At 43.9% G+C, this 26441-nt stretch overlaps 1 protein-coding gene across 3 annotated transcripts in view; it reads left to right on the top strand.

Moving 5' to 3' along the window:
- Positions 1-26441, top strand: part of POLR1A (RNA polymerase I subunit A) — a 271640-nt gene that overhangs the window by 64026 nt on the left and 181173 nt on the right. For all 3 annotated transcript variants that reach the window (XM_029592763.1, XM_029592762.1, XM_029592764.1), the window contains 2 exons: positions 21099-21221; positions 23193-23420. In XM_029592763.1, the coding sequence (XP_029448623.1) occupies positions 21099-21221; positions 23193-23420 (351 nt within the window). The remainder of the gene's footprint in view (positions 1-21098; positions 21222-23192; positions 23421-26441) is intronic.

The following is a 26441-nucleotide window of genomic DNA, read 5'->3' as shown; positions in this document are numbered from 1 at the left end:
AGTTAGATCACATAGTAGTATACAGTGCTACATGAGCATCAGACAGCACAGTTAAACTGCAAATGGTAAATATCTTGGGTAACATTACAATTGGCTGAACTTCTGGAGGATGTTGGAAGTCTGTATTACAGTCAGGTTGGTTTTAGATCACCTCATAGCATTACATCTATGCTAATATCAGTTACAGATGTTTTATCAAAAAAGGTCATGGATAACCAGTCTTGATTCTTCTAGATTTATTTTTGGCTTTTGATCTCGTTGATCACAATATTCTGTTGGAGAGATTTAGACAGCTGGGATTGGATGGGGTGGTTTTTGCATGGATTTGCTTCTCCGCCCCTGGGACAGTTTATCAGTTCTCTGGGTTATACTGATATTTCATATGCCAATTTCATTTAGTTGATTGTCCTGTTAGGTAAGAATACCTAAAAAAAAAAAAAAAAAAAAAGAATGTGGGGATGATGGTTTTGAACAGTTGGTTTAAGATGGTCATCAGTATGAACAAAAACAGAGGTTATGGGTATAGAGAAGATTAAGACATCAGTTCTCTATTTACCTACTAATTAAGAATAAGATTTCAGCTTTTGAAGACTACTTGATGAAGATGCTCAATTTATCATTGACACAAGGTTCCATAGTTATTGAAACAAACAGTTGTATGGCCTGTTGTGGTTATCATAAACACTTAAAACCAGCACCTGAGAAAAACTCTGTTATTAAATGCAACCAATAATATAAGATAAATCTTATGGACAGAACAAGTTACCATACAGTAGAACAGAATCAGTTCTCTGAGATAAATTGCTGATACTAGGCATTAAAAAGGGTCCACACATCTAATCTCTAAACCAGAGCTTTCCAGACTTTTCATGTTGGTGACACACTTTTTAGACAAACATAATTTCGTGACACAGTAATTCAGTCTACCAGCAAACCAGAGGTTAAAGGTTAAACGAACAAAATATATTTTGACAATTTATGTATGTTTCCTTAAATATATATATAAATAAAATGTTTCATGACACAACCTATCTCATAATAAATATTTGCGGGCTTCCACTTCCTCCATGCTGATCTCATACATTGTAAAATCGGCATAGAGAAAGTGCTACTCTTGCACATTCCCAAAGATTACATGTGCCAATCACTAAAAAGTAATTTATTTTTTTTACCTTTGCTGTCTGATCTTAGTTTTCTAATCGGTTGGTCGCAGGCTTTTTTTTCCACCTTCCCTTTCTTGTTTTTTTGCCAATTCCTTTTACAGGGTCTTTTTTTTTTCTATTTCTTTTCTCTCCATCTGTCTTCTTCCCTCAAACACACAATCAGGTTCTCATTCTCACATGCTGTCTATCTCACACATACACACACACACACAGGCTCTCACACTCACATGCAGTCTCACACATCCACAGCTCTCACTCTCACATGCTCTCTCTCATACATACATACATACACACTGTCTCTCTCGTGCAATGCTGTCTCACTCTCACACACACAGGCTCTCACTTTCACATGCTCTCTCATACATACATACTCACTGTTTCTCTCATGCACATGCTGTCTCTCCCACATACATGCTGTCTCACTCTCACACACACAGGCTCTCACACTCACATGCAGTCTCACGCATCCACAGCTCTCACTCTCACATGCTCTCTCTCATACATACACACTGTCTCATGCACATGCTGTCTCACTCACACACACAGGCTTTCTCTCATACAGACATACACACTGTCTCTCTCGTGCACATGCTGTCTCACACACACACAGGCTCTCTCTCTCTCAATCTCACATGCTCTCTCTCATACATACATACACACTGTCTCTCTTGTGCACATGCTGTCTCACTCTCACACACGCAGGCTCTCTCACTCCCACATGCTCTCTTGCTCAAGCACAGGCTCTCACTGGCACATTCTGTCCCTCTGCGTGGGTTGCCGAAGGATGGGCTCTGCAGCGGCCCTGATCTTCTCTGGCCGTGACGTGGGATCCGCAGCAGCCCTGCTTTCGGGTTTCCTCCTCGGGCCGCCACGATGTGGGATCCACAGCGGCCCATTAACGCTGCTTTTCTTCTGTATGCAGCAGATACTCCTTCCTGCCCACGCGGCTCCGGCAACATTTTTCTTCCGGGGCTGCGCAGGCAGGAAGGAGGAGGAGTGAACGTGACCCTTTTCTTTGGGCCGTGGTAAGGTAAAGCTCCACCACGGCCCCGCTGATCTTCTGGCTGTAGTTCCCTGCTTCCGCTGGCCCTGTGGACCGGGCGACTCACCTCCATACTGCAGGCGACACACTAATGTGTCGCGACACACACTTTGGAAAGCTCTGCTCTAAACCAATGGCTGGCTGTTTGTTTTCATAACATTTTCCTAATTGGTTATATTAACATAGCATCTCTTGATATGATATTATAATTCTACATCATGCATATTTTAATGACTTTAGGGATCTTGCATATCATGTGATTTCTTGTAAATTTAACTCAGTGAAAAATGCAAGTTAAGAGAAATGAAAATTAAAACTAAGCTCATATCTTTTTGATCTTTGATCTACATGCTAGCATTTTAGCATATTTTATCAAGTACTGTATATTCACAGTACAGTAATAGCTTCATGGCGACAAACCTTCTCAAACTACTCTAACAAATGTCATATTTAATATGACAATAGCAACTTAGGTTATTATAAGTCTTGGGTCATAGTAAGTATTATAATTTCCTAGTATATAGCCAGATGGTTTATGCTCCCCTGCCAGCAGATGGAGACTGAGTCAGGTTTCAAAACTTTTCCCTGTACGTACCCGGATCAGTCCAGATTCCTGGGTTTTGACTCCCTTCCAGCAGATGGAGACAGAGAAGTTTTAAACAAACTCTGCGCTATATCCTAAGGTGCCATCTACAGTCCGGCCGTATTTCTCTGTCTCCAGCAGATGGTGGAGGTGCAAAACCTACAGTCTGTGCTGATTGCTTAGGGTTCTTAAAAAAAAAAAAAAGTTAGTCTTAGGGAGTCTGTCCTTTGCAATTTATTCTTTGTTTTAAAAAAAAAAGTAAAAGCACCAGAGGACAGAGGCAGAGCTCTTCAGCCTCCCAAGTGTGTGAGGCAGCTGCATCCCAGGATTGAGGACCCTATTACAACTTCCTAGCAGCTCTGGGGTGATACCAGGGAGCCTGGCTCACTCCTCCAGTTCGAGCAGGATCTCTGGGTGGCTGATGGGCAAGTTTTTGTTTAAAAAAAAAAAAGAAAGCAAAATTTAAATGTGGGCTTTTCTGCTGAGGCTCTCTTTTCCCCTTGTCGTGGCTGGGTTTTTTTGCTGCCGTTTTCGCCACTGTTTTTGGTTGTGTTCTGACTAACTTTGTCTGCCTGCCTGATGCTGAAAAGCTTAGTGTGCCGCATGTGCGGCTCGGCGCGATTGCGTTTGTAATGAGACGGCCTCTGCTTGTCATGCCTCCCTGGGGGGAGGGGACCCTCTGTTGGTCAGACAAATGTTCGGCAGGGCAATTGCAAGGCTCCGGGAGCTGGGGCATCGCGGCCTTCCTCTATCGGCTCGTTCCCGCTGAGCGTGGGAACGGGCGCCATTTTGAGCTCTCTTAGAGCTGCCACAAAAGACTCGATGGGGGAAGGGATTTTCCCACCGCCCTTTTTTCTGCACAGCAGAGGGCCCCTGGGGGCAGCGAAACATCAGGTCAGCACTCGTCTGCAGCGGAGGACAGCCCTGGGGGGGGGCTCCTGATTCCTCCTCTTATTCATCCTTCTCATCAGAGTTTGAGTTGTTAATGCCCAAGGCCTTTTAAGGCCAAACAAAAGTCAGGAAAACAGCAGGCTGGAGTGAATGCTCCTTTACTGGGTCCAAGGCTGAATCCGCGGCAGCGGACTAAGGCTAAGGATAGCGCTGGCTCCGGGAAGGTTAAGCGCCCGTTGAGGTCAGGGGCGTCCCATTTGGATTCTTCGGGACCACTCTCTGACTCGCAGGACCAGGACATACAGTCCAAGCCCCCACTGGGAGTAGCCCCCACTGTGGACGCTGCTCCACAGCAGGATCCAGGTCCAGGTTCCCATGTTGTGGGGGATGACCCAAAAGTGGTCTGCCTGTTTCGAATAGAGGAATTGGGTCTGCTGATTCCTGCTATTCTAGGTGAGTTAGGCATTGACGGGCTGCCAGCAGTGCCCGCACTGGGGGCCATGGATCTGGTATTGTTGGGCCTGCAGGGTCCTACTACTTCTTTTCTTATTCATTTTTTTCCATCACGGACTTGCTGTTCAGAAATGGGGACACCTCTGATTGTGGTTGAAGGTTATTAAGCTATATCCTCTGCCGATGGAAACTTTAGACCTTCTTCAAGTCCCCAAGGTGGGCATGGCGATGTCCGCAGTCACAAAAAAGACCACACTCTCGGTTACAGGAGAGACAGCCCTCAAGGGCCTATGGGATAGAAAATTGGAGCTTTAACACACACAAAAAAAAAATAAATTTGAGGTCTCAGCACTGGGAGTGCGAGCGGCCGTGTGCAGCGGTTTTTTCTTTAAGAGTGGGCCTTAGCTGGGTGCAGCAATTGCAGGCTAACGCCGGTCTTTCGGTGAAAGAAGCTTTTCAGGCAGGACGCCTGGGAGCGTCGTTCGCTTACAATGCCACTGCTCTTTAGGATCTATTGCAGAATTCGGCCAGGTCTATGGTGTCAGCTGTCTCAGCCTGCAGACTCCTTTGGCAAAGGATCTGGGCTTCGGATGTTTCCTCTACAGCTTGGCTGGGTTCTTTGCCGTTCAGGGGCAACTTGCTTTTGGAAAGGACCTGGATGACATGATTCAATCCCTGGGAGAGAATAAGAGTCATCGTTTACCAGAGGATAGGCCCAAATCGAGGGGCTCCTTTTCTTCGAGAGCTTGGTTCAGGGAGAATCGAAGATTTTGTCCCTCTGGGGGCCCAGGTTCTTTCTTTCGGCAGACTTCGAATAAACAACACACCTGGGCTCAGCCCTTTCTTGGCCGGCACTTTGGCAGACCCAGTAATCCGTCTTCTCCATGAAGGGGCGCTGGTCCATTCCTCTGTGCCGGTTGAAGGGGGTAGATTGTTTCGGTTTACGAGGAAGGGGCCAGGTTGACATCGGATCAGTGGGTCCTTACCGTAATAAGACAAAGCTATGCTTTAGATTTTGCATGTCCCCCTTGGGACTGTTTTCTAGTCTATCCATGAGGTTACGAAGAGCAGCGGAAAGTGGTGCGAGATGCTGCCGCGCCTTCGCCGATTCGGCGCCATTATGCCCGTTCCTCCAGTTGAACGGAGGAAAAGGACGTTACTCCATTCCCTTCGTGGTACCCAAGAAAGAGGGGGCCTTCTGGCCTATCCTCGATTTGAAAAGATTCAACAGATACCTTCGGGTGCTCCATTTTCGCATGGAGACTCTACGTTCCGTGATTGCCTTGGTGCGACAAGGAGAATTTCTAGCTTTATTGGATCTCACGGAGGCATCTCTTCACATCGGTATCCGGACCAACCATCAAAGGTTTCTACGGTTCTCTATTCTGGGTCATCATTTTTCACTTTTGAGCCCTGCCTTTTGGCCTTGCCACTGCACCCAGAACTTTTACCAAGGTGATGGTTGTAGTAGCGGCACAGCTCCAGAAGGAGGGGCTCTTGGTACATTCATATCTGGACGACTGGCTGATTCGGGCAAAGTCGGAACTGATCGGCGGTCCGCAAGGTGCGTCAGCTAATGGAATCGCTCGGTTGGGTAGTCAACTTGGCCAGGAGTAGACTAGTGTCCACTCAGTCCTTGGAATTCCTAGGAGCAATATTCGACACGCAACAGGGGAGAGTTTTCCTTACTGCAGAACGAATTTGCACGCTGCAGAGGCAGGTTCGAGAATTGTTGGTCAAGCATCCAACTAGAGTCCGGGATTACGTACGGGTCCTGGCATCAATGACTTCCATTCTGGAGTTGGTGTCCTGGGCTTTTGCTCATGTGCGTCCTTTGCAGTTGACCTTGCTTTCTCAATGGCAGTCTATTTCTGAGCAATTTCACCTGCCTCTTCCCCTTATGGATACTGCTCGATCTAGTCTTGATTGGTGGCTTCTCTCGGACAACTTGACCTGCGGAGTTCCCTTGGTAGTGCCCGAGTGGACAATGGTGTCTATGGATGCCAAACTCTCCGGACAGAGGACAGTTTGTCTGGGAAGTTCTGTACAAGAACAATGATCCCCAGAAGAATCTCAGTGGCCGAACAATCGTCTGGAGACAAGAGCCGTGCGATTAGCGCTGCACGCTTTCCTTCCACTCCTCCAGGGGAGGTCGGTCAGAGCTATGTCAGACAATGCGACCACTGTGACATATATATCATCAAGGAGGAACCAAAGCCAACCGGTGGCGGTGGAGGCTTAGCAGCTGATCAGCTGGGCGGACCAGTATCTGGGCAGCATCGCAGCATCTCACAACATTCAGGCAGATTTTCTCAGTGGACACTGTCTCGATCCCGGTGAGTGAGAGTTGGCAAACGAGTCCTTTCAGGTCATAGGTGACGCATGGGTCATACCCCGCATTGATCTGATGGTGGCATTTCGGAATGCCAAGGCCTCACACTTCTTCGGCTGCCGCAGGGAGACAGGAGTGAAAGGCGTAGATGCCCTGGTGCTGCCCTGGCCAACCGACGTCCTATTGTATGTCTTTCCGCCTTGGCCTCTATTCGGCAGGATGCTCAGACGAGTAGAACTGCACCCTGCGGAAGTCATCTTCGTAATTCCTCAGTGGCCGGACCTTCTGCATCAAGGGTCCGTTTGTTTGGAAGGAGTTGATCGCTTTTGTCTAGCGGCTTAGCTTTTGAGAGGCGGCGTCTAAAGGGCACAGGTTATTCGGATGCGGTGGTCGCAACGCAGCTGAGATCGTGTAAGACATCCACTAACCTCGCTCATGTTCAGGTGTGGAGAGTGTTTGTATCCTGCTGTGTAGAACGGTGGCAGATATTTTGTGTTTTCTACAGGCCGGACTGTCCAAGGGCTTGTCTTGTAGTTCTCTGAGAGTACAGGAGGCAGCACTTGGTGGCTTGCGTGGTTCAATTCAGGGCATGGCGTTGGTAGCACATACCGATATGGCACGTTTCCTTAGGAGAGCGAAGCACTTACATCCTCCGGTCAGATCCCCTTATCCTTCCTGGAGCCTGAACTTAGTTCTTTCAGCCCTCGGTACGCACCCTTTGAGCCTCTGAAAAGGGCGACCCTGAAGGAACTTACATTAAAGGTGATTTTTTCTTGTAGCTATCACATCGGCTCGTAGAGTGTCAGAACTTCAAGCACTATCCTGTAAGGAACCGTTCTTGCAAATTTCTGTTTCTGGAGTTTATTTGAGGATGGTTCCTTCCTTTCTCCCGAAGGTAATTTCCTTGTTTTCATTTGAACCAATCGGTTGAGCTTCTGTTCTTTCCGGACTGGGATCGGTCGGATCCTTTGTCTAAAGACTTATGGAAACTGGATGTTAGCAAGGCTTGGCTGCGTTCTCTGGAAGTTATGAACGTTTTTCGTGTGCCCGACAATCTTTTTATACTATGGTGCGGCCCAAGGAAGGGTAATGTGGCATCTAAAGCTACGATCTCTCATGGGCTGAAAGAGGCGATACGTTCAGCATATTTACTACGTAATCTTCCTCTGCCAGTTGGCCTTCATGCACATTCCACTCGTTTGCAGGCAGCGACTTTGGCGGAATGCCAACAAGTCTCACCTCAGGAGATTTACAGGGTGGCTACTTGGAAGTCTTTGCATACTTTGTGATGCATTATAGACTGGATGTCCAGGCGCCGGGCTCAGGTGGATTTGGAGAAGGTGTGCTTCGAGCGGGCCTCTCCGGATCCCATCCCATGGAAGACAGCTCTGGTACATCCCAGGAGTCTGGACTGATCCGGGTACGTACAGGGAAAGGAAAATTGGTTCTTACCTGATAATTTTCGTTCCTGTAGTACCATGGATCAGTCCAGAGGCCCGCCCATGTTTTACATGCAGATAAGGGAGAGTCTGCTCGTTCAGCAGTTGTGTATGTTTTGGGTCTGAAGGTCATTTTTCTAGACAGTCCAACAGGTTCTGTTCCCATTTGTATTAAGTGAGCCAGTTCTGTTAAAAGGTTATTTGTATACTAGCTGTACCTGGCCACGCGTTGCTGTGGCTCAGTCTGGTTTAATTTCACAATGCACATTAGCTCTGCTCCGGCCGTCCCAACTCCCTCCCCCCCTTCCCCGGCGGTGGACGGACTGGCTCGGCGACTCTTTTACTCTTTCCTCCTCTTGTGTGTAATTGTCCGGCAGTCCCTACTCCCTCCCCCCTTCCCCAGCGGCGGAGGAACGGGCTGAGCCGTTTCTTGGAGCGGCGACTCGCCTTCCCTTTCCTCCTCCTCTCCTCTGTGACACCCAGCACGTAGCGCAGAGCTCTATGGTCCGCACATGCGCGGTAGTGCTGCTCTCTACTGCGCATTTGTGGTCCGTCGGTCAGAGCCCATTTATATTGTAGATAGCGTGTGTTGCTGTAACATCCAACAGATGGTGCTGTTTTTCTAAAAAAACATGGTTTTACCTGTCACAGGTGTGACATCTATATAATATAGGTATATAAAACACGCGCGTATTCGAATGCAATGTTGTGTGAAAATTTCAAAGCAATTGGTGAAGAACTTTCGGAGATTTAAGATTTTGAACAAACAAACATTTACATTTTTATTTATATAGATAGTTTACTGGAGAACCATTCTGCTTTGATACTGAGTAATACTGCCGGACTGTATGTGGCACCTTAGCATATAGCACAGAGTTTGTTTAAAACTTCTCTGTCTCCATCTGCTGGAAGGGAGGCAAAACCCAGGAGTCTGGACTGATCCGTGGTACTACAGGAATGAAAATTATCAGGTAAGAACCAATTTTCCTATGTCACCCTAGATACACCCCTGCAGTGACTTCAGTCCTTCAGTATTTCACCGTCTCCAGCAGATGCGGACATACTTTCCCTGTGGGGATATCTGTCCCTTTTGGAAGAAGAAATTCTGCTTTTAAATTGGAGAGAATATAAGAACATGCCATACTGGGTCAGACCAAGGGTCCATCAAGCCCAGCATCCTGTTTCCAACAGTGGCCAATCCAGGCTATAGGTACCTGGCAAGTATCCAAACACTGTCTATTCCATGCTACTGATGCTAGTAATAGCAGTAGCTATTTTCTAAGTCAATTTGATTAATAGCAGGTAATGGATTTCTGCTCTAAGAACTTATCCAAACCTTTTTTAAACCCAGCTACACTAACTGCACTAACCACATTCTCTGGCAACAAATTCCAGAGTTTGTGCGTTGAGTGAAAAAGAACTTTCTCCGATTTAGTTTTAAATGTGCTTCATGCTAATTTCATGGAGTGCCCCCTAGTCCTTCTATTATCCGAAAGAGTAAATAACAGATTCACATTTACCCGTTCTAGACCACTCATGATTTTAAACACCTATATCATATCCCCCCTCAGCTGTCTCTTCTCCAAGCTGAACAATCCTAATCTCTTTAGGCGTTCTTCATTATTTTGGTCGCCCTTCGCTGTACCTTCTCCATCAAAGTATATCTTTTTAGAGATGTGACCAGAATTGTACACAGTATTCAAGGTGCGGTTTCACCATGGAGCGATACAGAGGCATTATGACATTTTCCGTTTTATTCACCATTCCCTTCCTGATAATTCGTAACATTATGTTTGCTTTTTTGACTGTCGCAGCACACTGAGCCGACTATTTCAATGTATTATCCACTGTGAGACCTAGATCTCTTTCTTGGGTGGTAGTTGCTAATATGGAACCTAACATCGTGTAACTATATAGCATGGGTTATTTTTCCCTATATGCATGCACTTATCCACATTTAAGTTTCATCTGCCATTATGGATGCCCAATTTTCCAATCTCACAAGGTCTTCCTGCAATTTATTACAATTCGCTTGTGATTTAACTACTCTGAATACTTTTGTATCATCCGCAAATTTGATTACCTCACTCATCGTATTCATTTCCAGATCATTTATAAATATATTGAAAAGCACGGTTTCCAGAACAGATCCTTGAGGCACTACACTGCCCACCCCCTCCACTGAGAAAATTGTCCATTTAATCCTACTCTCTGTTTCCTGTTTTTTTAACCAGTTTGTAATCCACAAAATGACATTGCCACCTATCCCATGACTTTTTACTTTTCCTAGAAGCCTCTCATGAGGAACTTTTGTCAAATGCCTTCTGAAAATAGAAATACACTACATCTACCGGTTCACCTTTATGTACATGTTTATTAACCTCTTCAAAAAAATGAAGCAGATTTGTGAGGCAAGGCTTGCCTTGGGTAAAGCCATGCTGGCTTTGTTCCATTAAACCATGCCTTTCTATATGTTCTGTGATTTTGATCTTTAGAAAACTTTCCACTATTTTTCCTGGCACTGAAAGTCAGGCAAAACTGGTCTGTAGTTTCCTGGATCGCCCCTGGAGACCTTTTTAAATATTGGGGTTACATTAGCTACCCTCCAGTCTTCAGGCACAATGGATGATTTTAATGATAGGTTACACATTTTTACTAATAGATCTGAAATTTCATTTTTGAGTTCCTTCAGAACGCTGGGATGTATCCCATCCAGTCCAGGTGATTTACTACTCTTCAGTTTGTCAATCAGGCCTACCACATCTTCTAATTTTACCATGATTTGGTTCAGTCCATCTGAACCATTACCCATGAAAACCTTTTTCGGAATGTGTATATCTCCAAAATTCTCTTCAGTAAACACTGAAGCAAAATACCTAAGAGGGGAAGGTTCCTTTTGCCTCCATCCTGGACCTCAAGAGGTCAACCGACATCTATGAGTGATTCATTTCTGCATGGAAACCCTATGCTCTGTGATAATGGCCGTACAATGAGGAGTGTTCTTAACCTCTCTGGACCTATCCGAGGCCAACCTACATATTGCAATCCGGCAAGAACATCAACGACTCCTACGCTTCACGGTACTGGGTTGCCATTATCAGTTCCAGGCATTGCCCTTTGGCTGGCTACCGCCTCCAGAACGTTTTCCAAGATTATGGTGGCTGTATTGGTTGAGAAAAGAGGGAATCAAGGTGCACCCATACTTGGAGACTGGTTTATCCGGGCAAAGTCCATGGAAGAGAGTCTCCGGGTGACAAACAGGGTGACCTCCTTGCTTCAGGAACTCGGGTGGGTCGTAAACCTGGCCAAAAGCAGTCTCAAACCTTCCCAGTCCTTGGAATATCTGGGAGTCTGGTTCAACACCAAGTAGGGCAAGGTCTTTCTCGACCACACGGATAAGGAAGTTGATGTCCCAAGTGCGTCTGATGAACATGATACGCCCGATGGTGTGGAGCTATCTTCAAGTCCTCGGTTTGATAGCTGTGGGCGAGGGCACAAGTGGCCATTTCAATGCTCCCTGCTGTCACCTTGGAACCCGCTGTCTCAAGACTATTCGATTCACCTCCACTTATTGATAGAAGTATGCTCTCTGCTCCAGTGGTGGCTGCAGGAAGCTCTTCTGGACAGGGGTGTACCCCCGTCCTCTACGAACTGGTTGGTCCTCACAATAGACACAAGCCTCCGGTTCTGGGGACCTCACTGTCGGGAACTGCAGCCCAGGGGCATTGGACCAAGGAAGAGGTCCTCTGGAACATAAACTGCCTGGAAGCCTGGGCAGTCAGATTGGAGTGTCTGCAATTCAGCCACATACTCCTGGGTCAAGCGGTCCACGTAATGTTGGACAACGCAACAATGGTAGCCCACATCAACCACCAGGATGGAACCAAAAGCCAGCAAGTGTCGCAGGGTGGAAATACATCTACAAGTGATCTCAGTCTCTTACATCGCAGGAAAAGACGTCATCAGAGCAGACATTCTAAGCAGGGAGTGTGTGGATCCAGGAAAGTGGGCATTGTTGGCCAAAGCCTTACAGCTGATAGATTGCTGGGGTCTCCCGTCCATCGATCTGCTGGCCACATTTCACAATGCAAAGGTTCTCAGATTCTTCAGTTGCAGAAGAGATTAATGGTCCCTGGGGATCGACACCCTCATTCAGACCTGGCTGGAAGAAGAGTTCCTATACGCTTTCCGTCCATGGTCCCTGCTGGGCAGGATCATTTGCAGAATCGAGTACCACAGGGGATTAGTCCTATTAGTAGCTGCAGGTTGGCCCAGGTGTCCGTGATATATGGATATGCCTCCCACCGCACAGGGGCCTGCTTAAGCAGGGACCAGTTCTTTACGAGGATCTGATTCGATTATGTTATTTATTTGTTTTACATACCATCATTCCATGTGAGAATCACTGATTCATAAAGGTGTACCTGATTGATACTTATAAATAAAAGATATATAGGTTAGACACTCATAGGAAAATGATGGGATGCTGAGATAGGTATTCATATAGGTTGAATACTAGGTAAACATTCAAAGACAAGGGTGCACTTCAACAACAGACACATTAAAAAAGAACTTAACCAGATTTTAGGGGGGTAAAGAGTGTAGGGGTACTGTTCAGGACATATTTAGGTTATTTATTTAAGGCGAACTGGAGGCATTTCTGAATAGCCAAGATTTCAACTCTTAAATTTCTTATTATTTGATATTGTTCGAAGGTCCCCTGGCATGGAGTTCCATAGCTTTGGGCCAGCAATTGATATCTCTCTGTCTCTTGTTTGCGTTAGATGAGTGTTTCTTTTGGTCGGGATTTCAAGAAGGCCTTTGTTTTGGGATCTGAGCATTCATGGGGGAATATGCAATTTAAATGTTGTTCCCATCAGATCATTGTTCGGAATAATGTTGTTGAATATTATTGTAAGTACTTTGTAAAATATCCTTGACTGTACAGGGAGTCAATGCAATGCGATCAGATTTGGGGTTATGTGATCGTATTTCCTTTTAACTGGACAATAGTCTGGCTGCAGCATTTTATAGTAGTGGTTTTAAGTGCCTAGCAGGAAGTCCAAGTAGTAGGGAATTACAGTAATCAAAATTTGAGAATATTAGAGATTGCAATACTGTTCTGAAATCTGTTGTGCTTAGTTGAGGTTTCAATCAGCTCAGGATTCGCAGCTTGTAGAAACCAGATTTGATCAGTTTGCTAATGTGGGCTTTCATTATTAGATATTCATCGATTTGTACTCCCAGATTTCTCACTTGAGTTGCTGGGGATAATTGGCAATTTCCAAGATTTATACCTGGTGGAATAGATTTTAGTGGGTTTCTGTTCAGCCAAATTAATTGTTTTTTTAGGGTTCATTTAGAGTTTCAGTTGTGCAAGTTTTTCTTTTATTGTGACCATATATTCAGAAATAAGTGGTGATGTGTTTTCAAATGATTTTGACAGAGGGATATAGAATTACAGATTGTTGGCATATAGAAAGAAGTTTAATCCTAAGTCTGTTAATAATTTGCACAGGGGCAGCATGTAGATGTTAAATAGTGTTGCAGATAGCGCTGATCCTTGTGGAATGCCTGTTGTGCATTGGAATGTATCGGAGAAGTTATTGTTGAGTTTTACTTGGAAAGATCTGTTTGCAAGGAATGAGGTGAACCAACTTAGTACGTTTCAATCAATCCCTATATTTCTCAGCTGTCGGCAAAGCAGGTCATGGTCAAGTGTCAAAGGCTGCTGTTAAATTGACCAGTCCTAGGCAGTATGATTCATTAGAGTTGATGCCCTGTAAAATAGGGTCTATTAAGGATTGTAGAAGAGTTTCCGTTGAGTGATTTTTCTGGAATCCAACTTGATTAGGATATATAGGGTCTTTTTGTCTTCTAGATGAGTCTTAATTGGTTAGGAACTGCTTTTTCAAGAATTTTTGCAAGAAAGGTTAGGTTGGAGATCAGTCAGTAGTTACCCAATCATCATATTTTCCTGATTTATTCTTTAAAATTAGTTTTATAACTGCTTGTTTTAGACCTATGGGCGCATATACTTCTGCAAGAGTAAGTTTGACTAGCGTTGTGATTTTAGGGGTTGTGGTTTGGTTTACTTGTTTCAGCAAGGAGGCAGGTGTCAGGTCAAGTGGATGAGTAGCTGGTTTTAGTTTTAGTTATGATTTTGCTTATCTCCAGTTTCGAGACTGTGTCAAATGATGACCATTTATCAAGTGCTCTAAGGTTATCCAAAGTGGTAATTGGGTAGGTATAGGTTATTTGCTATTTCAGCCTCAGGATTTTTTCTGTTAATGCTGTTGCATAGTTATTACATTAAGGTTTTGTGAAGTTATTCATTGTTTGAGTGAAGAATGGTCTTTTATTAGACTCTTAACTATCTCGAACAGATGTTTTGAGTTGAAGACATATGGTCTGGCCCTTGAGAGAGCTTGCCTAATGAAGCGAGGATATTATGCGGCAGTAATTGCCACCTTACTCCGTGCTCAGAAGTTCTCTACATCGCTAACATATGTGCGGGTCTGGGGAGTATTTGAGGCCTGGTGCGAGGAACATGGTGTTCCCCCTCAAGCAGTCAGAATCCCACTAATTCTGGAATTTTTGCAGGACGGCTTGAATAAAGGTTTGACCCTTACCTCCTTGAAGGTCTAGGTAGTGGCTCTCTCCTGTTTCAGTGGCGAGATGAGCGGAACCTGCCTGTCGGCTCATTCGGACGTGGCCCATTTTCTGAAAGGGGTAAAGCACCTCCAGCCATCCCTATGGTGGCTGGTTCCCTTGTGGAATCTTAATCTAGTATTGAATTTTTGACAGGGCCCTCCTTTAGGCCACTGCGCAGTCTTTCCTTACATGTATTAACTTTGAAAACGGTGTTCCTGGTGGCTATATGCTCGGCACGTCGCATCTCTGAACTGCAGGCATTGTCGTGTCTGGAACCATTCCTCCAGATGACTCCAGGAGTGTTACAGCTTTGTACCGTTCCATCCTTCTTGCCCAAGGTAGTGTCAGAGTTTCATTTGAATCAGTCCATCTCTTTGCCATCCCTAGATAAGCACAAGGAGCAGAAGAATACCGCCTCAGTCATTTGAATGTCAGTAGACTTTTGGTGTGGTATCTGGAAGTTTCAGAACTGGTCCAAAAGACGGACCACCTGTTTGATCTTCATGATTGAAAAAGCAGGGCAAACCCTAATGTCTCTCTTGTTTCCTTTTAAGAAATTGGTTAAATCTCGTAGCTGCGACTAGCATCCCACTCCTTCTAACCCCACCTTCCTTCATCCCACGCACTCATCCCATTTTCTGGGGGCATTTGGGTTTGTAGACATATAGAATGGCACGGTTTTTCTGGCAGAGATATTTATCTTGTGATTCCTGCAGACTCTGTCTTTTTTGGACCGCCTTCGTGCTTTGCCTAAGATCGTGCATTGAAATAAGACAATATCCCTTCTGGCCCCTTCAGATGGAGAAGCTCAAGGCATGAGTAGTTTTCCTTGAATTCATTATTCCATTCCATAAATCTGTTAGATTGTTGAACTTACCTAATAATAGAAATTTTTTATTTATATTATGCCTTTGTGTGACATAAGGACTTTGCAAGACTGGGGAACAGGGCATCTAAATGGCAGATGAAATTTAATATGGACAAGTGCAAAGTAATGCGCACAGGGAAAAATAATCCAAACCATAGGTACATCATGCTGGATTCTTTATTAGACACCATCCAGGAAAAGGAACTTGGAATTGTTTTGAACAGTATGTTGAAATCCTCAGCTCAGTGAGCAAGTCTTACTTATTTAATAGGTAACATAATTAGGATTAGTCACTTAGATCCCACCTGGAAGCCTGATACTCAAGGGGAGCCTCGAGTTCCAAGCTGTCTTCTGTAATATTTAATATACATTTGATTCTGTTATGCACTGTTGCATCATATTATGTCATTTTCAAAATATAGAAAGATGAAAAGATGGATCGGTAAAAAATGGACTTTATTGAAATTTGCCCTTTTTTTTTTTTTTTCCCAAAAAAAAAGTTTCAAAAAAAAAAAAGGGCAAGTTTCAAAAAAAAGGGCAAGTTTCAAAAAAAAAAAAAAAATTTCGTCCGTGGTTAGCTCCGCTCCTCCTACCGCGGATCCAACAGCCGGAACACTATTCCCCTGTTGTACGGGTGTTATGGCGCACTGTAAGATGGTTCTTTGTCGGAAGGCAGGGTGGTCACGGAGGGGTAGTTCCTCATCCTGCCCTTTCTTTTGGGCGGCATTTCGAAGCAAGGAAACAATTTTTTGCAAGAAATCTTACGGAGCAAACAAACAGTGCTGCCGGTCAGGGCGCCATCTTGACTCCACCCCTTTTCATCGGTTTTCTTTGTGGTTTTTCTTTTCTGGGTCCCCTTCGATTCTCCTTATAGCTCCCTAGATAGTTTTTTTTTGACAGTTTTCAGTAAGTTTCTTTTTGTCTTGATACCCCTGGGGCAGTAGTATGGTTGCTGTTTGGTGGCCAACACCCGTTGACATAGATTTCAACATTGCATCCCTTTTCTTTCATTCTGTCATGTCCACCTCTAGTTTTAAGCAATGCCCCGGTGCACGAGGACTATGACTATCACATTCCCCCATGTGTCATCTGCCTGGGGCCATTGCATGATGTCATGCGTTGCAGCAAGTATGCCCAGATGACGCTGAAGGGATGCAAGATCTGACTCAATAAGGTGGAGCGCCTTTTCGGGTTGGAGAAGACCAAGCCATCAGCATCAGAGGCATCAGTATCGAGGGACTATGGACATCAACATCAGTGGAGCTGTCCGTTCTGTTGATTCCGTCAGCTGATAGGGGTACTGAAGATCAGCCATCGAGCTCCTCCAGGCTGAGGACATTGGGTTCCTTGTCATCAGCCTCAACACAGGGGAAGACATGAGCATCGAAGGAAGCCAAAGAAGTATTGACATCTGTCCCCATCGATGCATGGTGCCGGGCACAAGGATGCGCCAGCTCATGCTGTCATGCCCCCGAAGCAATCCCAGGGCGAGGAGGACCAGTCCTCCAGCAATGCCAGGAGTGCGCAACAGATTTCATCGGTCCTGATACCAGCCACCAATCCTCTCTGTTCTGAAGAGGATCTAGCCACACCTCCGTCCCAGTTGGTTCTGACCCATTGGCAATGTTCGAAGAGGAGCTAGAGAGGCGTGTGCAGCTGGTAGTTGAGAGAGTGATGTAGATCTGTGGTGCCAGCACTGTCACTCTTGGAGCCGCTGCTGGAATCGTTAACATGCGATCAGCGTGTTACCAACCCAGCTGGTGACAGTTTCCGGGATTGCATCGATGCCCATTGGGGCACTGCTGCCTCCCCCTGCAGATCCAGTGGTCGTGGCCAGTTCAGAGGAGGAAGCTCTGCCCAGGCCAGCTGAGACACCGAGGCCTGCGGCCCCTATCCAATTCTGTCAGTGCCTGCACATCTGCGTGAAGGCTGAGCACCCAGGGCCCCATCCCCGGTCGATGACAGTGGGCATATAGGGCACCTATGATCCGCAGGGGGTTGACGTAACAGATGTATCTGATGATGCTTCTGATTGTTTCCCCTCAGATCCATGCCCTTCGGAGGAGCGACAGAGGTCTTCGCCTGAAGAGGTCTTCGCCTTGTTAGGTTGATGGCTAAGGCCATCCCCTTTCAGTTATTAACCGAAGAGCATACCAGGTACATAATGCTTGATATCTTCTAGCTTGTGGAGATTCCTAAGGAAATTGTGGCAGTCCCAGTGCATGAGATCCTTAAAGAGCTGCTGTTGAGTGTATGGGAACACCCGCTCTCAGTGCCTCCCATGAACAAGAAGGCAAATGCGGTCTATCTCGTTCAGAATGCTCCTGGGTTCGACAAGTGACAGCTAACCCACCAATCTGTGGTGGTCGAATCTGCTCTCAAGTGAGCCAAACGTTCTAAGATCCATTTCTCGGCGCCTCCGGGGAAGGATCACAGAGTGATGGATGCTCTTGGGAGGAAGTTTTTCCGGTGGACTATGCTCATTGCCCGCATAGCCTCCTTCCAGCTCTACATAACCTAGTACTCTCAGAATATCTGGATCCAGGTGCAGGAGGTGGCTTAGCAGCAGCAGGACATACTCCTCTCATTGGTGGATAAGGGCCTGGAGAGCGTAAAACACAAGGTCTGCGCAACCTTCGATGATTTTGAAACGGCATTAAGGGTCTATGCAGCGGGAATCAGCGCCCACAGAATGGCATGGCTGCGGGCCTTGGATCTGTGACCCGAGGTACAGGAAAGACTCTCTGATGTGCCGCGCAAAATGTCCTTATGCTGAGGTCCATGTGTTGAAGGTCCCTTCCTTTCCTTTTTTGTTGTTAGTTTCTTTTGCTGCGTTCCTGTTTTCTTCTGATGGGTAAAAAAAAGGGCAAGATCTGTACTTACCTAACTAGTATGGTGTTGTCAGCTCCAATGGACCCATGGACAGACAACTCCTCTACTTGGGTGATCCTTCAGAGAGCTTTGTTGGGTGGTGTGGAAGCCGAGGGATTGTCTTCTCCTGCCCGTGACCTTGATGCTTCATTGACTCCAGAGCAGCATTGCGCTCCCCTGCTTCCTGGTCTGTGGTCAGCTGGGGAAGGGAAGCAAAGAGTGCCTTTGTAGCAGATGTCACAGCTGCAGGCAGTTGGGAGTGCAGTGGCTTCTGCGGACCTTTGTGAAGTGGAGGGTGCTTCCCTGGGTTCTGCCTCAAGTTCTTCTTTGTTGAATTTGGAACTTCATCAGCCGTGGGAAGGGACACTGGTAACTGAGGCATTCTCCTTTGTTTTACCTAAGCCTACGGCTATTACCTTAGAATTGGTTTGGAAAACTTTCACTTGCTATCCCTGCAGTTAGGTCTATTTGTTTCTCAATAGCAAGGCTTCACTATGACTTTACAACAAAGTAAAGAACAGATTGTGGCCTTAGCACCAAAAGCAGATTAATTTGAAAAAAAAATTACTTCAGTACAGTGATCTGTCTGGACCACAGCTAAGGGTCATCTATTTTTGGATTAATAAAGTGAAAAATTTGAAAAATGTGATTCATAGACAGCATATGTAGATTATACATTTTCCTAAACAATGTTTGATTTCCCCTTTGAAATGTTGAGAAAATGCTTCTTGTAAGTTTTGAAAATACCAAAGAATGTTATCCCTTCTGTATCAAGAGCTTATTATTTGCTTCCTGCTAACAGTGATGTGAATATTGTGGCTCCCCCCCAGGCTTCTATGTATACTTTGACCGCCTTCTTAGAAAAACCTATAGAAGAGGGGGCATCTCCAGCTAATTTTATTGTGACCCTAGCTCTGGACTCTGATCATGACTATATACTGTGACTGTTTACATAATAATGATGTTCCCTTTTTAGTTTAAAATGACATATTTTTCCATATTTTGCTAAGGTGACTCATATGAAGAGGTGTAGATTCTTGTTACTTAGACCTGGTGTTATCCAGCTGGAATATTTGCAAGGAAAATTAAGCCAGAACAAAGCGCCCAGCTGGATAGCACCAGGTCTAAATATAAAAATATATTTTTACTCTTCCCAGCTGGTCACTTGTTCAATTATATCTTCAGGGTTGGGTCTCCACTTATTCACTGTGGTCTGATTTTACATTTGAGATTATTATATTACGTGTGTTTTCAAGGAAAACTTGCTTTCTTGTTTCCCAACAAGTATTTCTTGGATGTAAATTAAGATGATGTAAATAAAAAGAAAAAAAACCCCTTAAGCTCCGGAAGAGATTGAGGGGCTCACGAGGCAGCGCCCTCATGCTGGAGCTCCTGCACGTGCTCAGTAAAGATTTTACTGAGCTCTGAGACCTGGGTCTCTGTCAGCGTCATTAGATAACGTCACCCACATGTAATGGCTGATTCATTCTGCTGTCTACAGAGAGCATTCTTTAGCTAGGTGGGTGCGAGGAAAGCCACAGCTTATCCCAGGGAGTGAGTAACAACGAATTGGACCTACTCTTTGGCATCTGCCAGGTACTTTCTAATGACCTGGATTGGCCAATATTGGACGCAGGAAGCAGGGCTCAGTGAAGCTTTGTTCAGATCCAGCATGGTACATTTTAAGATATGGGATCTCTGGATTAGATTTCAGAAACGAAAGAGAGGAGAACTTTTTGTACTGAAATCCTTGGTATCAAATGGTCTTTTATTTTAAAGATGGCAGACTTTGGTTGGATTCTTTCCCAGTGGCACTGGTACTAAATTAGTGACAGGCAAGTCCAGAAATAACACTCAGTAATACAGTACACAGTTAAGTCCACATAACATGGAATCTGTCTGATAGAGAACATTTGAATTGTGCCAGATGATGCACTGCTTCCAGTCTCCACCAGGGAAACAATTCCTGCAATGTCTAAAATCACCATTACTAAGCTAGTTTGGAGGATTGTTAAAGCAGTGCTTGCTCAGTTTTTCTGCTTCTTTGTGATCGAAAGAGCATGAGAGATTGTGACAGATGACATCCCTTACAATTATGCCTGAATGGGTTAGACAGCATGCAATGATGTTGGTGACAGTTATGGTCAATATGGACATGCAGGGATGGATTTAATGACTGGCTAGAAGTAGGACCAAAAAGTGTAACTAGTCTGCAAGTTTCTTTTGATATAGCAAATCTTCTATCCAAGGATTTAAGTTTCTTGTTACTTCTCTTTGTTAACCTTTATTTCTGTGTATTCAAGTGGACTAATGCAGCAAGCAGGCTACCTGTTAATTCTGGAAGGGAAAAAGTTGGCCAAAAAGTGTTTGCAAGCAAACAGTATGAAAAGCACCATGGAACTGTTGTCCAGTTCTTAAATTGAACGCTTGGGAAATAGTCCCACAGTATTTTTTGTACTAGTTATTGTTTGTAGAGTATTTTTCCTTAACAGAAGTCAGTATGCTGCCATCTGAATAAAAAACAATTAAAAAAACAACGTGTTTGCTCTGTATGGACAAGCAGTAGAGTTGTAAATTCATTTTTCTCTCCGGTGCTATATCTCTGTTTTATATAAACCTATCTTCAGGGTATAGATTCAGATTTTTCCTATCTCCCTCCTGGGAAAAGCTCAGAGATTTTTGTATATCTTAACATTTTAAGCAGAAACCTTTTCCGTAAAGATCATCCCCTATTATATGTAAGCAAAGTAGCTTTCTGAAGATGCCCTGGAGATTTATGTTCTTTGCTTGGAATTTTTGCAGATCTTGGAGAAGAAAGAGGGGTTATTCAGGAAGCACATGATGGGAAAGCGTGTGGATTACGCTGCCCGCTCAGTAATCTGTCCTGATATGTACATCAACACCAATGAGATCGGGATCCCAATGGTAAGAAAAGAATTCTTTGCAGGAAACCATATCATGTGCTGCTGAACTAACACCTTTTGAAAGATGAAATAAAGAAGCAGACAGGCCATAGCCTTTGCTTTGGGGATGAACAATATCCCCTGTAACCACACACTATAAATTGTGATAGCCAAGATGCTTGTGGTTCGGGCTTCCCTTTAAGTTAGTATACAGTGTGTTCACACTAAGATAATCCATCCATATTCTCCAGTTCCAATACAAAAGGTGCATTTTCAAAACATTGCATGTGTAAAAAAATAGCATTATACACAGTTTCTGTTTCCTATTCTCCATTTTATAAAAGTCCAAAATATGTGTGTATTTTCACTTTCACACGCAATATACGCGTGTTAAAAAAAAGTGGTGGTCTGGGGTGTTTTGGAGTGGGGCCAACATTTTATACACCTAAGTTGCTATTTTAAAAGACACACAGATTTGCCAATTTACTTGCATAATTTTATACCTGCTAATTATCTGGCATAAATTATATTAAATATGCTTAGTGTGTAATATTGACTGGGTGGGAGGTCTGGGTAAACTCGGGGAGTTCAGGCTGAAGAACAAGGAGGGTCTTGATGACCTGGAGAAGGACTGGGTGACCTGGTGAACTAATTGGTAAAACTGGAAATGCGCGTATTTTATAAAACATGGTTTTATCATATGTGTGAGTTAAAAAATACTATCATAGAATTGTTTGCGGCCATAGATGCATGTATATTACCACCACATGTGCATTTGTTTGAAGGTTATGCTCTCTATGTGCAGGCTGATAGCTTCCTTGCTTGCAAGTTTGACTGCAGAATAGATTGTATTAAAATTTAAAGCCGCAAATTGTTCCCAGAGACAACAGAAGTTGAGATGGCTTAACTCACCCTTGGAAGTTGTGTTTATTTCCTTTGAATTTCAGTTTTGTCTTGAAGTTTAATTTGTTGTTGTGTAACCAAAATAAATACTTAAGTACCGGCAGCTTGAAAAAAAGATCTTTATTTAGATAAAATATGAAATACTCCAGGAGAGTATGAAATTACCAGCAAGGCAATTCAGAAGCAGTCTCAGAGAGCATTGTTTACACACATTCAATTTTCACATCAATGAGCTAGTTTTTTGCATAACATTTTCTCAGTTTGTTGGAGTTATAATTTTATGTCATATATGTTAATAGGCTGGGATTCTTCTAAGTCATGTGATTTCTTGTAAATTGAGCCCAGAAGGCAGGAACTAAATCTAAGGTTAATTTAGCCTACATTCTCAAGCATTTCAACATAATCTGGCATGTCAGTAATTTCCAATAATTGTACAAGTCTAATCATTGTAAATTCACAGTGTGGTAATAGCTTCATAAAAAAACCTTTTTAAAGAATCCTGACAGTTTGATTTGACATAGTCAATGATGTGTATATGGATAGTGTGAGAAGAAACAAGTCACAAGCCCCACACACTACAAATTTTGTGCTCTGTGACCTCCAATAGTTGCAAGGGTACAGCATGCTCCTCTGAAATTGCATGATTTTTTTTTCCTTCAGATTAGCAGAGGGGGTACTGTGCTCAGAGTGCACACAGATTTACCAGCCAGTGTTGAGAGTATCACTATCACGATACTGATCATGCCAAATAGGAAAAACACAAAAAGATCAGAAGGCACTCTTGAGCCTGAATCGGTTACAATTGTGCATTATACTAGGTAGAGCAGTGTTTCGCATCCCTCTCTTGGAGGCACACCTATCCAGTCAGGTTTTCAGGATTACCACAATGAATATGCATGAGATAGATCTGCACTTACCAAGTGTCCAATGTATGCAAATTATCTTATGCATATTCATTATGGATATCGTGAGTACCTGACTTGTTAGGAGTGCCTCCAGGAGAGGTTGGGAAACAAGAGGTAGAGTGCAGGTCTTTGCTGTGCATTCTTTATACAGTCTTGGTATAAATACTTTTTTTTTGCTCGTTTAGGTGTTTGCTACCAAGCTGACCTACCCTCAACCAGTAACACCCTGGAATGTACAGGAGCTCAGGCAGGCAGTCATGAATGGCCCCAGTGTGCACCCAGGTGCCACCATGGTGATCAATGAAGATGGGTCTCGCACAGCTCTAAGCTCAACAAACCAGAGCCAGAGAGAAGCTGTAGCCAAACAGCTCCTCACCCCGTCCACAGGGGCGCAGAAAGCAGGACTCAAGATTGTGAGTACTTTATCAAGTGAATGTGTGAATCTCATCATGCATGGCAGCCCCTCCAGGAAATCCAACTGCTCTTACATATTTTTGGTGGTGTGGAGGGGATGTAATAAGAACTTAACATCATGAATGTCAGGGCAAGATTGTTTGCTTTTTTTCTTTTTTTTTTTATATAGCTAAACTATATTAGCCAGGCACACCAAAGTAGAGAAATGTAAATGTAATAACTAATGCATGTAAACTGTGAATGCCAGTTTTTCAGGTCCAACACTATGAATCTTCATTGGGATAACAGGCATAAAAATCAATTCCTAACATTACTATATTACCTTAAGCATGTAATTGGCATCTTTTGGAAATTCCCTTGGTTACTGATACCAAGTCAACATCATCACATTATAATTGATTATTTATTTATTGCTTTTCTATACTGACGTTCGTTTGCACATCACATCGGTTTACAGTAAAATAATTAGAAACATTGAAATAAACTGGGAAGTTACATCTCAAATGTTTGATGTGGAAGTAGATGCAATTGGAACTTTATCTGACAAAAAATTGGATAACTGTTCAGGTGTATAAAACACAGGTGTCATTCTGAAACTTGATTACACATTTACATGGAAATTTTAACAAGTAAAAGGCACCCTTATTAAGCACCTTGGATAAAGCAGCATGTTGCTCTGCAACATCAATGATTAAGAGAAATGGAACTAAAAGTGCAGTATATTAAACAATAATCAGAGCCAATGCTTGAAAATCCTGCCCATCTGTTTGTCATGATGACTAGGGCTTTCAGGGCTGAAGTGTTCTGTGCATGCTTCTTCCTTTCCTGGAGCTATCCAGTGACAGAGTGCCACTTTCCTATGTAGATGGTGCAAGAGAAGCAGACAGACACCTCAGGTAGGGTTTCCAATTCTACCCAAATCCCCTGCAACTCCCCCTATCACACACATGCACTCTCACACACTCACTCACTCTCACACACTTACTCTCTCTCTCTCTCTCTCTCTCACACACTTACTCTCTCTCTCTCTCTCTCTCTCACACACTCATTCCATGACCCTGTCATTCTAGAGCCTCCTTTCCATTGAAAGAGGCTCACTTCCTATGCATGGAAACCTTGGAATGTCTCAATCATATCTTCCTTATCTTGCCCTTCCTTTAGGATGTACATGTTTAGATCTTTAAGACTGTCTCCATATGCTTTAGAATGAAGACCACTGACCATTTGTAGCCACCATTTGGATTAACTCAATCAGGTTTATATCCTTTTGAAGATGTGGTCTTCAGAACTATACATAGTATTGCGAATGAGGTTTCATCAGGGACTTATCATTCTGCTCCTATGTAGTCAAGCATCTTTCTGGCTTTTGTTACCTTATCCTCCTGTTTGGCCACCTTAAGATTATCAGATACAATGGCCCCCATATCCTGCTCTTCTTTTGTGTTTAGAAGAATTTCACCTCCTGTTGAACCTTTCCTTCCCTGAACGTACCAGGATCAGTCCAGACGTGGGTTGTTCCCCCCCCCCCCCCCTTCTTCTAGCAGATGGAGTCAGAGCAAAAACTGAGAGGGCGCTCTCTCATAAGCTGGTGCGCCCTCTGCAATCCCTCAGTATTTCTCTGACTCCAGCAGATTTATTTATTTATTTATTTATTTGTTCACTTTTATATACCGTCATTCGGTTCAGCCATCATAACAGTTTACAAAAATCAAACTGAGAATAAACCATTAAAAACATTGATGCATGATGTGTTTCACGAATGTCGGTAAATAAAAGTTAATAAATAAATAAATAAATAAATTAATAGTGGAAAAGAAGAAGGGATCGGGGAGAGGTTGGTGGTGAAAAAGGGAGCATAAGGAAAAGAAGGGAAAAGATAGTGGTAACAGTATTGGTATTTAAACATATTCAGGATGGTCTTCTAGTGTTAAGTTCATATTGCTATTATGATGGTCATTGCCAGATGATATTTCATTATCTCTTTTGCATGAATATGGTTGGTAGTCTTGGTTAAAATTAGATTGTTGAAATAAATAATCATTAACGTAGACTTTATGAAAAAGAAAAGTCTTTAGATCTTTTTTGAAAGTTTTGATATTCGTTTGAGTTCTTAAATAAGGTGGTAAGGAGTTCCATTTTTTAGGACAGGCTATGGAGAAAGCTCTATTTCTTGTTGTTGAAAGATGAGCATCTTTGATGGGTGGAATTATTAGACGAGAGGTATTATTTGATCGAAGATTCCTGTTGTTGTTCTGTAATGTGATTTTTAAGCTTGTTTGTTTGTGGTGATCGGAATGATGTGGGTTACACCTTCGGTTCCCCAGTTACTTTAGAGAAATTACTATTTATACAATTTATTTTTCCTTTCTCTAAGACTCTTACCTGGATGGATCAAAAGTAAAAAAAAAATAAAGAAAAAATAAAAAAGTAAGACAGAGAGGATACTTCCTCTGTGGACAGTTCTGCTGGGACTTGCAGGCAGAACATTTGCTCAGTGGCAGACCTGTCATTTTCATTACTACTTGCTGTTTCTGTCATTTGGGGGTAAGTTGTAAATTTTCCCTCTTTACAGGATTCTAAGATTCTATTTGGCTGCCTTAGGGGTGAATGATGGTGGTCCAACCTCGCCCCCTCGATAAAGACCTGCTGCCTGAGTGGCAGTTTTCCTCTGGTCAGCCCTAGAGTTACAGAGACTGTAACTCTAAGTCAGAGTTCCTCTGACTTAAAAAAACAACAAAAAAAAAATAACCCGGGTCATTTCGTCTGCAGTGCAAACGCAGCGTTTCTTTCTCTTTCTTGCTGCCTGCAGCCTCTGGAGGTATTTGGACTTTCAGCTTACCTCCATGCTGCAACCATTGTGATGCAGCGCCTGTGCAGAGCCAGGATTGCGGCTCTCACGGGAAGGCCTGTGTGCCAGGTGCCTCCCCGGAGGGGTGGGCACCTCGAGGCCTCAGGGGCGGTCTGTTTCTTGCGCAAACGCGCGCCATGCGCAGGAGAGTTCGGCCCCATTCCCGTCCGAC

Source organism: Rhinatrema bivittatum, chromosome 1 (assembly GCF_901001135.1).
Source record: "Rhinatrema bivittatum chromosome 1, aRhiBiv1.1, whole genome shotgun sequence".
NCBI classification, from domain to species: domain Eukaryota; kingdom Metazoa; phylum Chordata; class Amphibia; order Gymnophiona; family Rhinatrematidae; genus Rhinatrema; species Rhinatrema bivittatum.
This window is presented reverse-complemented; position numbering and strand designations above follow the sequence as displayed.